This window comes from Podarcis raffonei, chromosome 3 (assembly GCF_027172205.1).
Source record: "Podarcis raffonei isolate rPodRaf1 chromosome 3, rPodRaf1.pri, whole genome shotgun sequence".
Taxonomy (NCBI): Eukaryota; Metazoa; Chordata; class Lepidosauria; order Squamata; family Lacertidae; genus Podarcis; species Podarcis raffonei.
In genome coordinates this window covers 11,963,928-11,981,087 of record NC_070604.1, presented here as the reverse complement: position 1 = coordinate 11,981,087, position 17,160 = coordinate 11,963,928, and the positions used below count along the sequence as shown (strand labels likewise).

Below are 17,160 nucleotides of genomic sequence, written 5' to 3'. Positions count from 1 at the left end.
TGTATTTTTGAAAAGCACCCCCCCCACACACACACATACACACACACAACCAGGGGGAAATGTACTGTTTTCCTAATATTCACAGCAGGTGTTTTATAGCATAATCCCATTCAGCCATTGGGACGATGCTGTTCATTCCTGTTCTTGAATGGAGCTCGGACTAACAGCTTTGCTGAAGATTAGCTTTCCCCAGTCTGGGAGTCCGAAACATCTGGAGGACAGCAATTTTGTACAGGCAGTTGTAGATAAAGTCACTGAGACTGGCTTCCTAGCAACTAATGGCAATTGCACCCTCCCCATTTCCCCACCCCCATGGACACTGCTCCAGACTGATGCATCTAAACAGGGATGGCCCTTTCAAGTGACTGACACTTCTCTCTTTCCTCTGTGTTATTTGCAATTTCTTCTTCTACTTTGGCAATACAGTGGTACCTCGGGTTAAGTCCTTAATTCGTTCCAGAGGTCCATTCTTAACCTGAAACTGTTCTTAACCTGAAGCACCACTTTAGCTAATGAGGCCTCCTGCTGCCGCCGCGCCGCTGCTACACGATTTCTGTTCTCATCCTGAAGCAAAGTTCTTAACCCGAGGTACTATTTCTGTGTTAGCTGAGTCTGTAACCTGAAGCGTATGTAAGATGAAGGTTACCACTGTAACTCGTAGCCGAGTAAGATTGTGGAAAGGAGATAAAAGGAGATAAAATTCCATCAAAAGAAGAGTGGCAGTTAGACTTCGTGAGACAGGTTAGTTTTACCCTACTGGTGATGTGTTGTTGCAATCAAAATCCTGCTCAGTATGAGCGGAACTGCAAGTTCAGACCTTTGGTGTATGTGCTTGGCTGAGGAGCCAATGGGGTGAAGCTACCATCTGTGGGATTATGACTGGATTATAACTAAATCAGAATCCCCTCTAAACGTAAATAAAAATAAAAATAAAAAAGAGGAGTGGCAAGCAAAACTGATTGAATATATGGAACTAGCATATATGATGGAAAAGATCAGAGATCGATCAACCCAAAAGTTTAAAAGAGAATGGGAAATCTATAGACAATATTTAAAAGAATATTAAATATTAAAACTTTAGAATGCCTTGAGTAACTCTTGGAATTGAATAAGGTATAAAGAACACAAATAAGATTTAATAAAGACTAAGTTTATTTTAAAAATAGAGGCAAGTAATTAAGGAAACAAAGAACCCACATCAAGGAAGTCAGAAGTTGATGGCTGAAATACTTTTGTGTATTCGCGATGTACTGTTCTATTTTCTTCTTTATTTTTATTTGTAAGAGATGTGCTGTGTGTTTTTTGTTCTGTTTTCTTTATTCTTTTTCTAAGTTTTTTGTGTGTGTCTATGTTGATTTTAAATCAATAAAGATTGAGTTAAAAAAGAGAGAAAGATTGTCTTCCATGAACATGGTCTTGACAGTCGGTCCGTAAGTGACTGTGGAGGCCAATATGCATAACTCTCAAGGTTTGTTTGTTTTTCTAAAATGCTTGTTTTCAGCTGGATTGTGCCCATAGTTCACATACATATTCTGTACCCTAATATTTATTTATTTATTAAGAATACAGTTTATGCTGGATGCCCAGTCACCCCATATTCCAAGTGACTACCAACATACAGAAACCCTAGAAATCTCAGTGCTTCTCTAAAATGGTTTCAGTCTCTGAGAATTGTGGTTGGGGAAATCATATCACAGTCAAAACTGCCGTGAGAAGGGTAATTGCTTTGGGGGAAGGGAGAAGGGTATCACAGCTGACAACATTGAGCCTAGTGATCCAGTCCATGATCTATGCAGCCCACAGTGATCAGGTTTTGCAGTATGCTTTCGTATAATGAATTCAGAGATAAAGAGCTCTGCTTGTGTTCTGGAAGATCGTTCTGAATATAGACACGGAATCTTATGCATGTCTACGCACGTACCCAGGCACACATAGGGAAGGGAAGGGGTGTGTGACTTATTGCGGACTGGCTCTTTAAAATTAGATCTGCACAGGAAGCATAGAGATGCCTCCCACAGAGAAAAGGATTTAGATGCAGCCACAGAGGGAGGCAGGCTTCCGATTTCTCTCAGCTACAAGGCAGATGTGCGATTCCGTCTTTAGTCCTGCACAGCATCACTAGATAACCTTCAGTGCTGTGCTTCCAATAGGACTGCAAGCATTCTGTGGAGCGGAGCGTACTAAGAACTCAGCATCTCTGCACAGCATCAAAGACCGAAGCATAGCCTTGGAACAGGTAATGTCTGATTTGTACTTTTAAAAAATGCTGCGTTTATTATTTTGCAAGGTACAGGAAGCTGATTTGGAAAATGTATAAACTCCTAATTTGCTTTTTTTAAAATAAATAAATAGCTGTACCTATCAATTGATTTTGAGATTGGATGTTTTCTGCTGTTCTTCTGCAGCAATTTGGCACACACCCCTCCCCAAACATTGTCCTGGATTGATTTCTAGAAATTATTTACACCCTGATCCCAACACATTTCCTTGGTGGGGGTGGCGAAGGTTTCATTGTTTTTCGTGAAACTTACTTCCAGATAAAGCTGGAGACTTTTCAATTACAAGATTTATGCTAGTCTCCAGCAACAAAAAGGCAATAAGCATTGTGGGACCTCAGAGACATCAGTTTATTGGGCTGCCCACAAAAACCGATGTCTCCGTGAACCACCAAAAATCCTCAAAGATTCTATGCTGCGTTATCATCAATCATCACTGTTGTTAGCATCTTCAGGCTGATTTTGGTGAGGTTTGCTAACATAAATGGTAAGCGTGCATTTGTACCTCTGATGGCTGAAACATGTTAAAGAATTGAACTTTGCCCGAAGAAGTTTCCTCTGGAAGGGAAGAAAAAATCCATCAGCACAGCTGCCTTGTGAACACTGATGTGCTTCTTCAAAAACGCTGTTCGATGGGTGCAAGCGGGAGCTGATCTCCCCTGTTGTGCAGGCTTTCCTTTGCTGTCTAAAAAAAAAACAACTCATGCTGTTTAGTGGACATTGTTGAACATCTACTGCCAACAGCTGCTTTTCTCAGTTGCTCTTTGGCGTTTTTGTGCGCACAGCTTGGCATCCTAATATTATGAACCCAGAAGCAGGTCCATTTCCAGAGATGGGTTCAGAGTCTTTGAAAGTATGATGGTGTGCTTCGAGGCAAAGCGGGTACGGAGACCAAAAGAAATTGTGTTGCTTGCTACATGTAAATAAATAAACCTTGCAACCAGAGGAAAGGGATCTCTTGATGATTATTATTTCTAATTATACTTTACCCTCCAATCATTAAGCAGATAAAGCTCATTTAAATGCCCCTCTGTCCTTTTCCCCTTTTCCTGGTGAAGCTGGCATGGTCTCCAACCAGGAGAAGCTGACAAAAGGCAGCACTTTGCCAGTCTGCATCGTAAATAAAGTGGCCCTTTATTGTGTTGCTTTCAATGTGACCAAACCAGACTCAGAAGTTTGCATCTCATACGTTTGCGAATACAAGAAAAATTTCTGACCCATCCGCAGAAGTAAATGATACGTACCATGTGAATTAGCAATGCACAGGTTATAAACAAAGCCTGAATTGCACAGGTCAGTCGGTTCTGTGCATTGCGCATCCACACAACTGCCGCCAAATAACTGCTTCAGGATTTATGTGCCCATCCAGTGCTGCAGATGTCCATCATCACTGTTGGGAATGGGGAAACCTTCCCCTAGGCAGGGCTCGGTGAATGAATCAGAGCCATACACAAAACTTCAGAGCATTTATATTTTATCGAGGAGAGGCTGGAGAATTGAACCTGGAGGGGCTGGGAATTGAACCTGGAACCTTCTGCATGCAAACCAGATGCTCTACCGCTGAGCCACAGCCCATCAACATATGCAGACATGGATACAACTCCTTTATCTGCCAAAGCAGGTTCTCCTTCATGGAGAGCACGTGTTGCGGTGGGAGCAAACATGACACCCCCAGTTGCTGGGCAGGTTAGTTTGGATGGCCATGAATTTGATTGGACACCTTCAGTTGTTGCCGGGGAAAATTTATTGTTGCAATTTTATTTGATTGATGGGGGTGCTATATATGTTCCCTGTGTGCAGCGTTGAGCTTCCTCTTTTTGCTGCGCACATCGGATTACCCCCCTCCCTTTATTTAGGGTTTGTTCGCGCTGACCTCGCTATGCTTGTCATGGGGTTGTCTGCTTTGGGGCAGGGGCCTGGTAGGAATTTTTACCATTTGGCTAATTGGCTGGTGCCATTTGGGTTTTGCCTACTTCGTAGCAAATCGACACAACATGTAAGGTTGCGGTTAGGTAAAGGTAAAGGGACCCCGGACCATTAGGTCCAGTCGTGGCCCACTCTAGGGTTGCAGTGCTCATCTCACTTTATTGGCCAAGGGAGCCGGTGTACAGCTTCCGGGTCATGTGGTCAGCATGACTAAGCCGCTTCTGGCGAACCAGAGCAGCGCACGGAAACGCCATTTACCATCCCGCCGGAGAGGTACCTATTTATCTACTTCTGATCGGCTAGTTCTAGGCTCTGTGGTTTAACCCACAGCGCCACCAACGTCCCAAGGTTGCGGTTAGGCATTGGTTAATTTTTGGTTGGTGGAGGGGGCATGGATTGGCTCTGCCTGCCCCTCCAATGCTGCTGCTGCAAGGGTATTCCAGTAAAGGAATCCAGGGGCTCGCCATGCCTTTGTCCGAATCCCTGGCAAAGGGCTAGGGCCACGCAAGAGCCCCAGGGAGTATTTGGGGAGAGGTGAGAGCCTGGCTCCCAGTTTTATTCTCTCCCCAAAATTGTTTACCCTTACTGACCTCCACAGGGGTGTGGTTGTTTGTTCTGTTCCTACCTCCAAGTGGGAACAGATAGTCGCTAACCAATGTCTAAGCAACCACTCACATACTGTAATTCAATAAAGTTGTGGCCAAAATTATGCCAAAAACCAAAACAAAAATGATGTGTGAACTGTGTTTTTATTCAGGGGTGTCTTGGGGGCACGCAAATGTGAACATGCAAAAAAACAAACAAACCCCTGCAGTTTGTGGTTTCAGATTTGTTGTTCCGCTCCCTTGCAAGCTAGACTTCCCAGCATCCCTGAGCCTATCCTCAGATGCATGCTGAAAATCAGTTTTGCTGACTGACCCAAACCAAAGCTTATGCCATTGCACAGTTTGGAAATCTGGCACTGTGTATCTGTTTAACCAATTCCAAAATAATAATAAAAAGCCTTGTTGGCGTGAGATTGCTTCCACTCAATTTAATTACTTATAACATTCCAAAGTGCACAAGATGCAGTTTCTCTCTGAGCCCTTAGCAGACTGTAAAAGAATTGAAGGAAAAGTCCATGACATGTGCTCTGAAGTGAGGTGACACAGTCTAGTGGCAATTTCCAGAGAGGCAGCTGAGGAAATTGGTTACTGTGTTGGCAGCCATTAACAAGGCAGTATTGGTGACAACACAAACATCTGGTAGCTTCACCCAGCTCTATATAATTGCTACACAAATAGATAGAATAGAAGGAGCATAACCTAACCTGGAAAATATTTGTTTTTACCTCTCTCACCTACCCCGATATGTTATTTCAAAATACTACTGCTCAGTAAAGCACTGCATCTCAAATATTTATTGCGAGTGATATAAATGCAGAGCAGTTGGAAATATTTACACATGGGCTGCCAAAGCTTTGTTCATCTCCTGATCTATGGCTCTCAAGCAGAAGTCTTTAGCACAGGAATACCTCTGCTTTCCCATACATTTGCTGCTCCCTCTGATTCTCTTTTCTATTCTGATTTTAAAAGGTGAGGAATGGCTTGGTTGCTGTCAAAGATCCCAATTTGCAGAAGTGCAAGCTCTCTTCCCTGGCTGGACCTTCCTGGGAGATACTGAGAAGACAAAAGCTCACAACAGCTTCCTCGTGATATAAGAAGAGACTGACCAGAGCAACATCATGAGGCATGAATGGCACCCTACCAACGACACGCTTGCGAGCACCAACTTTGCTGCGATATACAGCCACTTCAGCAGAGACTTTTCCTTCTCCCCAAACTACACTTTCCCCTTCAACTTCAGCTACAACGACTATGATCTACCCCTGGACGATGGCGATGACGTGACCAAGACCCGCACTTTCTTTGCCGCCAAGATCGTCATCGGTGTGGCGCTGGTTGGTATCATGCTGGTCTGTGGCATTGGCAACTTTGTCTTCATCGCCGCTCTGGCCCGATATAAGAAGCTGCGCAATCTCACCAACCTTCTCATTGCAAACCTGGCTATCTCTGACTTCATTGTGGCCATCGTCTGCTGCCCTTTTGAGATGGACTACTATGTGGTCCGGCAGCTGTCATGGGAGCATGGCCATGTGCTCTGTGCCTCAGTCAACTACTTGCGCACTGTCTCACTCTACGTCTCCACCAATGCGCTCTTGGCGATTGCTGTGGACAGGTAAGGAGGGTAATTAGAATTGGGTTTGCCTATAGCTAGAGAAGGTAGGATCTGCCAGTTTCTCATTTCCCACGTCTTAAATTCAGTTCTCCACCCAGTTTTTGTTTTTGTTTTCTTCTTCAAAAGCCTCAGCATTTTGGTGCAAATTCCTCCTAATAAACTCATTTTTATATGCAATTTTGATGGATGTATACATTTGTGCAAGCAAATTTCCCTAAGAGAATGCAATCTTGGACATTATTTTCACTAATGTATTGATTTTTATGTGCACCATTCCCTAATATATGCATTTTTATCAACAACAATTCCTTGGAGAACCGTATCACAAAATTGTGTGAACTACTAAGGCATGTGTATTTTGGTTCTATATTGTAGAATATATTTTAGAATATATTTCATGCACACTATTCCCTAATATATGCATTTTTATCATATATTAGGAGAACTGCATCGCAAAATTGTGTGAGCTTCTAAGGCATGCACATTATGGTTCTAGGTTGTTTCAGAAAGAGAAGATAGATTCACCTTTAAATGTGCATGGAATCCAGTCTCTCCCTCATCCCTACCAGTCACTAAGAATTCTATATTCCTGCTTAAGATCATCATTATCCCAACAGATTTTCCCTTTAAATACACATTAGCAAATTAAATACTGAACAGTTAATTAGGCACTCAAGTCTTCTCTCCGCTTCAGAATCTATGTACATCGTGCTCCAAAATGCAACACACTTCACAGTGTACACACTTCACAGCATCTCAGACGCTTGAGGTAAAAGGACTTTGTGACATTTTGGCTTAGCAGAGTGGATGATGCAGACTGTTTTCCCAGCAAAGGGCAACCTGATTCTTCTTTTTCATTTTTTTGCAATTTAATCTGTATTGATTTTGCATATTAAGTCCATTCACCACGAAAAGAACAAAAGGAAAAACAAAGCCCATCAAATACAAAGAAAACATTACATATAAAATAAAATCATTCCATACGTTAAGACCTCCCTCTTCCTCAGTATAGGTCCTTCGTTTCCTTGTTGTCTGCATATTGTATGACCTTTAACTTATCATACATTACCTATAAATTACCATATAACATTGCAGAAGTTAATCAAAGCATGTCAAAGATTTCATATATGGACAATGTTCTTTTAAATATAATTGGTATATATCCCATTCTTTATTAAACCTTTTCTTCTGGGGGGACGCATACCTCTTAACATTTTGTGAATCTAAGTTTGGCCTCATTGAGGGGCAGTATTTCAATATGAGTAGGAAAATGAGAGTACCTCTAAACATTTATTTATTTTTAGAAAAAAGCACTGAACTTTTGGTTTGTCTGGTTCCTAATTTTTCCTGTCATCTTTGCCAATTCTGCATGATCAAATAATTTCGCTTGCCACTCCATTTTAGTTGGCGTTGTATCTCCCTTCCACCATTTGGCTATCAGCATTCTTGTGGCAGAAGGGCAACCTGTTTCAGCCCTGGGGCTTGTAATACTGTAATACAATAGAAGGATTTCCTTTTCCTTGCACACCTTCTCAGGCAGCCCATTGTTTTGCACCTCTGATCTGGACACGAATTATCCTTCCAGGTCCCTGTGCTCTATCTTTCCAGGCTGTTTTAGCCATCAGTTGTGGGGAAAGAGAGAGAAGGGGTACCAAAAGCAGGTTTAAAAGCCATGAAAGAAATACCTCATCTCTTAATCTTTTATTTAAACAAAAATCCAGATAAATAAATGCCTAGGATTGATTTCATTTCATTTCTATTTAATATTAAAAATCGCTCTGCAGGTTAACTTGTGAGCAGGCAAGGATGCATTAGAGTGGATTATCTTTTGTTTCCAATTCAAAGCATGATTCAGCAGAAGCAAAAAAGATTTCTTTTTCAATTTATGAGAAAATTTAGGTTGAAGCACTGCTTCATAATCACTGCAAAGGATTTCAGTCCTGGGGTCAAACGTCTGCAATCAAAGCTAGCTTTTGCTGCATGTGGCTTATCCAGCCATCCTCTTATTTCATAAACGAGTTTCTAGTCATCTTGAAGTTTTAAAACAATATCCTCTCAGAGGGCGAAACCTGAGCATGATTTGAAAGAGGCACCTTGGGAACTAGCAATAATTATTATTAAGTAGCTGGTGGGGATAGTGTATGCCATTAATATACAAAATTGCCAAGCAGAACCAGAATCACGCAGCAATTGGCAGAGTCTATGCTCCTTTATAAAAAGAATAACAATAATCATTTTATTATTTATACGTCGCCCATCTGGCTGGGTTTCCCCAGCCACTCTGGACAGCTTCCAGCACATATAAAAACATATTAAAAATGGCAAACATTAAAAAGATCCTGAGCTTGAGGGTCACACAACTAGTATTTGTACTGAAGGGCACTTCCAAGCAGCTTGCTTATTGAGCATCTATCCTGATTTAGACCATGTTGCCTCAAAGCACTTTTTCCAGCGCAAAGAAGTGAAAGCAGATTTGTTGTACAAGACCTCCTAATCAACTGTGGTTGTGCAATCTGAATTTCCTGGCATGTGGTCGAATCCCACTCAACAGTCTGAAAGTGCCCCAAAGCCAAATAAACTTTGCCTCCTCTTTGCATAAGAATCTAATTTTGACATGTCAGAACGGCGTCTTTGGGGTTTACGGCGTCTTTTGAAATTACCAATAATATGGCAGACTTGTTGGTGCACAAACATAAACGGCCTTTGACGAATCCATTTCTACAGACTATTATTGTTTAGTGATCATATAATGGCCGTATCTTTGCAATATGGGATCATAATCTGGAAGAGCGGCAATCTTCTCTCTCTCTCTCTCTCTCTCTCTCTCTCTCTCTCTCTCTCTCTCTCTCTCTTTCTCTCTCTCTCTCTCTTAGCCTGACTCAGCTCTGGAGAGACCAGTATTATTTTTGCAACTATGTTTTGTGCCAAGGAAATTTATTTTCTGAATGCTTTATATAAAAACGTGGGCTTGTAACAGCAATGGAAAATCTACAGTTAATGCTCCTCCATTGTAATAGGACACACTAATATATAAGAAATGTTTTTAGTATACAGCCACATATCAGGGGGGAAAAGAACTACATTGAGAAATGTCCAAGATTTTAATTCTGAAGTAGAAATAAAGAGTAACAACATGCTTCTCAAGTAGTGAGACTAGTAGAATGCAAAGTACAGTGGTACCTCGGGTTAAGTACTTAATTTGTTCCGGAGGTCCGTTCTTAACCTGAAACTGTTCTTAACCTGAAGCACCACTTTAGCTAATGGGACCTCCCGCTGCCGCTGCACCGCCGGAGCACGATTTCTGTTCTCATCCTGAAGCAAAGTTCTTAACTAGAGGTAATATTTCTGCGTTAGCGGAGTCTGTAACCTGAAGCGTCTGTAACCCAAGGTACCACTGTATTAGGCTTCGGGAAGAGAATTCAGTAGAAGTGAAAGTTGAAGGGGGGAAACCTGGTAGCATAATGGGCAGTCTGGCTTTGTAAAACACCAATGTAGCTTTGAAATTGGCTTTATGTAGCATTCTCTTCTCTGATAAGAGGCCCATGGTAACCTAGAAAGGGAATTAAAAATCACCGTGCATTCTGATACTCCTTCAAGAGCTAGTAGAAGTCAATTGCAAGCACTGGTGGAACAACTGTCACCAGCCTCATTGTCACTTCCATGCAGCGCTTGTTGCCTATTACCAGTTCACCTGCAGAGCAATTTTTAAGAAACTAAAGTCACAGAAGCTGAAATATTTCATCTTGAGCATTTTTCCATCTGGATTTTTTAAAAAAAATGTTTTAAAATATGCTATTTTCATATACCCGTGGATTTTATCCCCCCCCTTCCTTCCTCTTCCCCTGTTCTCCAGTTACCCAAACTCAGCTTCTATCTTCACCGACACCTGGATAGTCAAGTCCTTGTAGAAGAGAAATTCAATTTGGTACTCCCTTAAAGCCAAATTTGCGCTATCGAATTTGCACTTTCCGAAACAATATGAGAACCGAGCACAGCTAGCCTTCAAAATTTGGACTCATCAGAATTTTGCAATGCTCCAGCCCAATGGTGTTTGCAAAACGTTAGAGGAAAGTGTGTATAATAGAAAATAGCATACGAAAATGCATTATGTTAGGGGAAATTTTGCTTGCAAAAATGTGTGCGTTAGTGAAAACCACATATGAAAAGGATAATCATAGCATCATGAAGAGACCACAAGGGTCATCTAGTCCAACCCCTGCAATGTAGGAATCTTTTGCCCAACATGGGGCTCAAACTCGTGACCCTGAGATTAAGAGTCTCATGCTTTTCTGACTGAGCTATAAAAAAATGCATGAAGCTCTATGCAGTTCCAGGGACACGTGGCGCTGTGGTTTAAACAACAGAGCCAAGGGCTTGCCGATCAGAAGGTCGGCGGTTCGAATCCCAGCGACGGGGTGAGCTCCCGTTACTTGGTCCCAGCTCCTGCCCACCTAGCAGTTTGTAAGCATGTCAAAGTACAAGCAGATAAATAGGTATCGCTCCGGTGGGTAGGTAAACGGCGTTTCCATGTGCTGCTCTAGTTCGCCAGAAGCGGCTTAGTTATGCTGGCCACATGACCCAGACGCTGTACTACGGCTCCCTTGGCCAATAAAGCGAGATGAGCATCGCAACCCCAGAGTCGGCCACGACTGGACCTAATGGTCAGGGGTCCCTTTACCTTTACTATGCAGTCCCATATGGTCTAACTCCTGTGATGCAATCCCTTGTGTACAGAGGGGAATTGTTTTAGTCTGTTAGAGGTGACAAGCGAGAGTGGGGGCTGTAGAAGGAGACACAGAGCATGGATGATTTCTCATGCTGTGCCTATGGGAGAAGCAAGGGACCCCCTTAGAGTGTAATGCTGGGAGCTCCTCTATCTAGACTCAGGTTGTATATATGTGTAAATAAGGTAAAGGGAATGGGACGCGCCCTCTTGTGCTTGCCGATTGGAAAGCTGGCAGTTCGAATCCCCATGACAGGGTGAGCTCCCATTGCTCTGTCCCAGCTCCTGCCAACCTAGCAGTTCAAAAGCACGCCAGTGCAAGTAGATAAATAGGTACCACTCTGGTGGGAAGGTAAGCGGCGTTTCTGTGCGCTCTGGTTTCTGTCATGGTGTCCCGTTGTGCCAGAAGCGGTTTAGTCATGCTGGTCACATGTCCCGGAAAGCTGTCTGTGGACAAACACCAGCTCCCTCGGCCTGAAAAAATGAGATGAGCACCTCACCACATAGTCGCCTTTGACTGGACTTAACCATCCAGGGGTTCTTTACCTTTTTACCTTTTAATAAACCATATATCACAAAGACACCACAGTCTCTGCAGATCCTCATTTCCAGAAGGAAACACAAACCCTAGGTAGGTGCCTGGAACCCCTGGAATCTCTCACTGCATGGAGATTGGGATGGCATTTGATACAATATATAGATATAGATATGGAAGGAAATGAATAATATTAGTAATGATACTACTAATGATATAGTGATACATATATATACTTCACAGCCCCAATCCCTGCTCTTCTACCAATCAGCTGAGGAGCAGGGAGAGATTCTGCTGCACTTGAATGAGGTAGGAAACAAGGGGGAGTGAAGCCCTCTTTTTACCTTAACAAATGACCTCTGGAAGAGCCATTGCAAGGTAGTCTTGAATGATCTCTCCTTCTTGGTTCCTCAGCTATAAGACCTTCTTACAATGGTGCTGCCCCAAAGACGGGAAAAGGTAAAGGTAAAGGGACCCCTGACTGTTAGGTCCAGTTGCGGATGACTCTGGGGTTGTGGTGCTCATCTCGCTTTATTGGCCAAGGGAGCCGGCGTACAGCTTCCGGGTTATGTAGCCAGCATGACTAAGCCACTTCTGGTGAACCAGAGCAGCGCACGGAAACGTCGTTTACCTTCCTGCCAGAGTGGTACCTATTTATCTACTTGCACTTCATGCTTTCGAACTGCTAGGTTGGCAGGAGCTGGGACCGAGCAACGGGAGCTCACCCCGTCGCAGGGATTCGAACTGCTGACCTTCTTATCGGCAAGCCCTAGGCTCTGTGGTTTAACCCACAGTGCCACCCAAGTCCCCCTTTAATGGTAAAAAGAGGCTCCCGATCTGGATACCCAAAACATCTAGGAATGGTTGTGTGTGTGAAGAGCAAGCATCAAATAGGCTTAAAAAATAGAAGCAAATTTGGCGGGCGGGTCCTTGGGGCCACATTAAAACATTTAAGGGACCGTATGCAGGCTGCAGGCCACAGGTTAGCCCCTCTTGATTTAAAGCCACATCCAACCACTTCAATAGACGTCCACTTTGGGAACATGAAGCCTGATAAACTGTTACTCCTTCCTACAGATTTCTCTGTCTAGATCAGGGCAAATGCTTATTTATCTTGGACTTGCACCAGCTGATGTTATCGAAAGAGGGGAGGTTTCATGCTCACTCCCACCGGCTCTGAGAATAAGAGAAGCAAAATAGCTTTCACTCTTGTCAACCAAAGCACTGATGCTTATGGGAAGCTGTGCATGCAATCTTAATTCCCAGTGTCTTTCTTTCAGAGGAATTCTCGCATTCCTATCAGGCCCTTAATTCACAGACGCTGTTAGGAATCAATGCAAACCTCTTGCATTTGCCTTCATGTGGAAATATGAACACACTGCATTCTCGGTTGATTAAAAACATTAATCTCGAATAAGAACAAACTGTCAATACATGCAGACAGAATGTGTTTCAACTTCCCATCTGAGTAGCTGGGCAGCTACAGATAAGAAGTGCTGAAAACAATTCATGTTACAGGAAAGCATCAAGTATAATTAGGAGTTTGCCTACAACCTTTTTCAGTGCAGGAAAGTATTTTGCAGCCAATTGTTGCTGAAAGAAATGGTATGGAAAACATGGTCTTGCGTTATGATGAGCCACGACTGTAACACTACTCTGAAATCTAAAGAGACGGCCCCAGGTGACCTTGGGATCCACTGATTAATACAAGAGAAAATCAGGGCATTGGCTGAGTAAGCCCTATAACCTTTTCACTTTCCTGATGTCACAGGGCTTGTATTTTTTAAAAACATAGTTTGTATTTATAATATATATATTATTTTGCCTTTTAGGGTGCTTACCCTCTCAAGCAATCAGTAAAGCAACAATACGATAAGATTACAGACATTAAGTAACATTAAAATAACAGCAGTAAATAAAATCATTGCTAAAAAAACCCACCCAGAAGCAATCTAGATTTTTAATAATAATCATAATAATAACTCTAAAACCTCATGTCATTATACTTTAAGACTTACAGTCTGATATGCTGCTTTGCACCATCAGCAGAGACACTCTCAGGATCAGGGGTTTGGGTTTTGATTGCAGGGCTATGCACCACCATCAATATTATGCCAGCCCAAGAAGGGATGTGGGTGATGCTGTGGTCCAAACCACTGAGCCACTTGAGCTGTGCCGATTGGAAGGTCGGCAATTCAAATCCCTGTGACAGGGTGAGCTCCCGTTGCTTGGTCCCAGCTCCTGTCAACCTAGCAGTTCGAAAGCACACCAATGCATGTAGATAAATAGGTACCACTGCAGCGGGAAGGTAAACAGCATTTCCATGCGCTCTGGTTTCTGTCACAGTGTCCTGTTGCACCAGAAGCGATTTAGTCATGCTGGCCACATGACTCGGAAAACTGTCTGTGGGCAAATGTCGGCTCCCTCGGCCTGAAAGCGAGATGAGCGCTACAACCCCATAGTTGCCTTTGACTGGACGTAACCGTCCAGGGGTCCTTTATCTTTACCTTTGCCTGCCAGCCCAAGGGTATTTCCTCAACATTGATTATAGTGGTGGTGGGAGTTAAGAAAAAGACTTGCTATTTCTACCCAGTAACAAGTAAATATAATTTAATTGCAAGCCTTTCCTAACAAGAATTTGGAAACATCTGTCTTTTGCAGGTACCTCGCCATCGTTCACCCACTGAAACCCAGGATGAACTACCAAACAGCAACCTTTCTGATTGCCGTTGTCTGGATCGTCTCTCTAATCATTGCCATCCCATCCGCGTATTTTGCGACGGAAACCGTATTATTCATGATCAAAAACCAAAAGAAAATTTTCTGTGGCCAGATTTGGCCTGTCGACCAGCAGATGTATTACAAATCCTATTTCCTCTTCATCTTTGGCATCGAGTTTGTCGGACCCGTTCTCACCATGACCCTCTGCTATGCCAGGATCTCGCGGGAACTTTGGTTCAAAACGGTCCCGGGCTTTCAGACGGAACAGATCCGGAAGAGGCTCCGTTGCCGGAGGAAAACGGTACTGGTTCTGATGTGTATCCTGACGGCCTATGTCCTCTGCTGGGCACCTTTCTACGGATTCACAATCGTCCGTGATTTTTTCCCCACCGTGTTTGTGAAAGAGAAGCATTACCTTACCGCCTTTTATATAGTAGAATGCATAGCCATGAGCAACAGCATGATAAACACCATGTGCTTCGTAACCGTAAAGAACAACACCATGAAGTACTTCAAGAAGATCATGTTGCTCAGATGGAGGTCCACCTACCATGGAGCCAAGTCTAGCGTAGATACCGACATCAGAACTAGCGCCATGCCTGTGACAGAGGTGGATTGCATTAGGCTAAAGTGAAATTTGGGCAGAAATCTCCTCACAGCAAAGATGTGTGTGGCCTCATGATTTCATCTGACTTTCTTTTCTTTCTTCACATGGGCAGAAGAACCTTCCATGTTCTCTTAGGCTAGTGGTGTCCAAACTTTTCAAAGAGGGCCAGATTTGATGAAGTGAAGGGCCATGGAGGCCAACCAAAGTTATTGTTGAGCTTTTTTTAGGGTTGGAGTTGTTGAGCTTCTTTTAGGATTGAAGTTGTTGAGGTATTTTTAGGATTTTACCCCAGGAAATGAACTGCCACAGGGGCTGGATTAAACCAACCGGCAGACCAGATTAGGCCCCCAAAACAGACTTTGGACAGACCACTGGGAAATGAAATTGTGTAGCCACACAAGCCACCCGATTTTGCTACATCCCAGTTTCCCTTTTATGAGACTATACTATTTACACTTGGCACTCTAAAAGCGCCCCCCCCCCGCAAGTCCTTAATCAAAGAAAATGTTATTCTTACAAACACAGGATTCCATCTTGACTCTCGCCAGAATTTCCTGATTTTGTTTTGGTTTTTTCTTAGGATAACTGCAAGAAAACTCATGGTTTATCTAAGACAAACAGAAGGCAGGCGAATGTCTAAGATCAGCAAGATGCTTTATGGATCAAATATTTATGCTTCACATATGCTTCCTGTATTTTCTGAACATGCCCAAGCAACTCCATATGTTTCTTCCTGATGGACACTAGCATTTCTGGAACCAAGCTCGCTTTCTGTCAGAAAATAATCTCTTCCGCAGTAGTGTTCCCTACTTGAGTAATGTTCTTTTATTACAACACAATATATATATATTATTTTTGCAGTACTTTGGCCCAGTTCGGACTCATGGGTGGAATGTTATTTTTTCTTGTATCTTCATGTTCTTGATAAATGGAGCAGTGACATGTTGCCGTAATCGGTCTCTTGAGTTCTTCGGATTTTTAGTGATGGATATATGCTAACTTACCTGTGCAAATGAGGGGGAAGTTGGATTCCTACATCTGTAAATCACATGTCCCAAAGTTTTCAGTACCGTGGTATTATTTTATGCTTGTGGTCATTACTTAATCGGTGGGGTCTGTCTGCTGTTTTAGGCTGCTTGGCTTATGTTATTACAGGATATCTAAGCAGAGACAAGTTCACATGAACTTATGTCCTTTCGATGGAGATGGCACCTGGGACCTTATACTTGTGCTCTGAGCCCCAAAACCCGTCCCCCATGGAAATAAAGACACAGTGGAGAGAGAATTTAGCTTAAAGGTTAATGGGCAAATTTTGGCCACAACCTTATTGAATAGACAAGTGTGACTGGTATTGGCTTAGGCACTGGTATCAAAACTATAACTGGCTCCTGCCCACCCTGCAGGAAGCCTGGAAGGGTAAACTACCAGCAGGGGGAGCTCCATTGATGTATATTGACTGGTGTTCACCCCTGGGGTTCCCTGGGGTTCTGGCATGGCCCTAGCCCCTCCCTGGGCTTCTGACAAGATCCAGACCCCCCCAGATTCCTTTAACGGAATACCCTATTAATTGGAGGGGCAAGTGATGGCCGCACCTCCCCTCCCCACATCCCCCTAAACCAACGCCTAACCGCCTAACCTTACAAAGTTGTGATGATTGCTAAGAGGTAGGCAAAAACCAAGTGGCCACAGCCAATCTGCCACATTGGACAAAAATCCTACTTGGCCCCCGTTCCAAAACAGACGATCAACCAAAGTCCAAAGCAAGGCCAGACACGACCTAACTAACGGGTGGGCGGGCGTTCAGCAGTGTGAAGCAAGAGAGGGTGCCTACGTCACGCCGCCGAATAAATACCCCCAACCCCCAACCTTGCCACGTTGCCGATTGGCTAAAGGCCAGTAGCATAATTGTGGCACCACCGGCTTGGAGCGGGGCAAGCCCTGCCCACGAGCCAATTGGGGAAGAGTTCTAGGACCATGCACAACATGGACCCTTTGTTAGGAGGATCCAACTTGCAGTGCATCTGCTCTTACTAGGGAATTATGGACTTTGGGGGTACGCAGGGGTACGCATACCCCTAAACATTTTGTGAATCTAGGTTTGACCTCCTTGAAAGGCAGTTATTTCAATATGAGTAGGAAAATGAGAGTATCCCTA

The 17,160-nt window shown here is 43.4% G+C and overlaps 1 protein-coding gene across 1 annotated transcript; it reads left to right on the top strand.

The window, feature by feature from the left end:
• The first annotated feature begins 1,871 nt into the window (after nucleotides 1-1,871).
• On the top strand, nucleotides 1,872-15,205 carry LOC128409981 (prokineticin receptor 2). Its single transcript, XM_053380567.1, has 3 exons — nucleotides 1,872-2,236; nucleotides 5,777-6,419; nucleotides 14,339-15,205. The coding sequence occupies exons 2-3, from the start codon at nucleotides 5,926-5,928 to the stop codon at nucleotides 15,030-15,032; spliced, it is 1,188 nt and encodes a 395-aa protein (XP_053236542.1). The 5' UTR covers nucleotides 1,872-2,236; nucleotides 5,777-5,925; the 3' UTR covers nucleotides 15,033-15,205.
• The last annotated feature ends 1,955 nt before the right edge of the window (nucleotides 15,206-17,160 follow it).

Coding starts and splice junctions, on each gene's coding strand:
- LOC128409981 (XM_053380567.1), top strand. CDS start 5,926: ATGAGGCATGAATGGCACCCTACCAACGACACGCTTGCGAGCACCAAC. Junction 6,420..14,338: donor TTGGCGATTGCTGTGGACAG/GTAAGGAGGGTA, acceptor TGTCTTTTGCAG/GTACCTCGCCATCGTTCACC.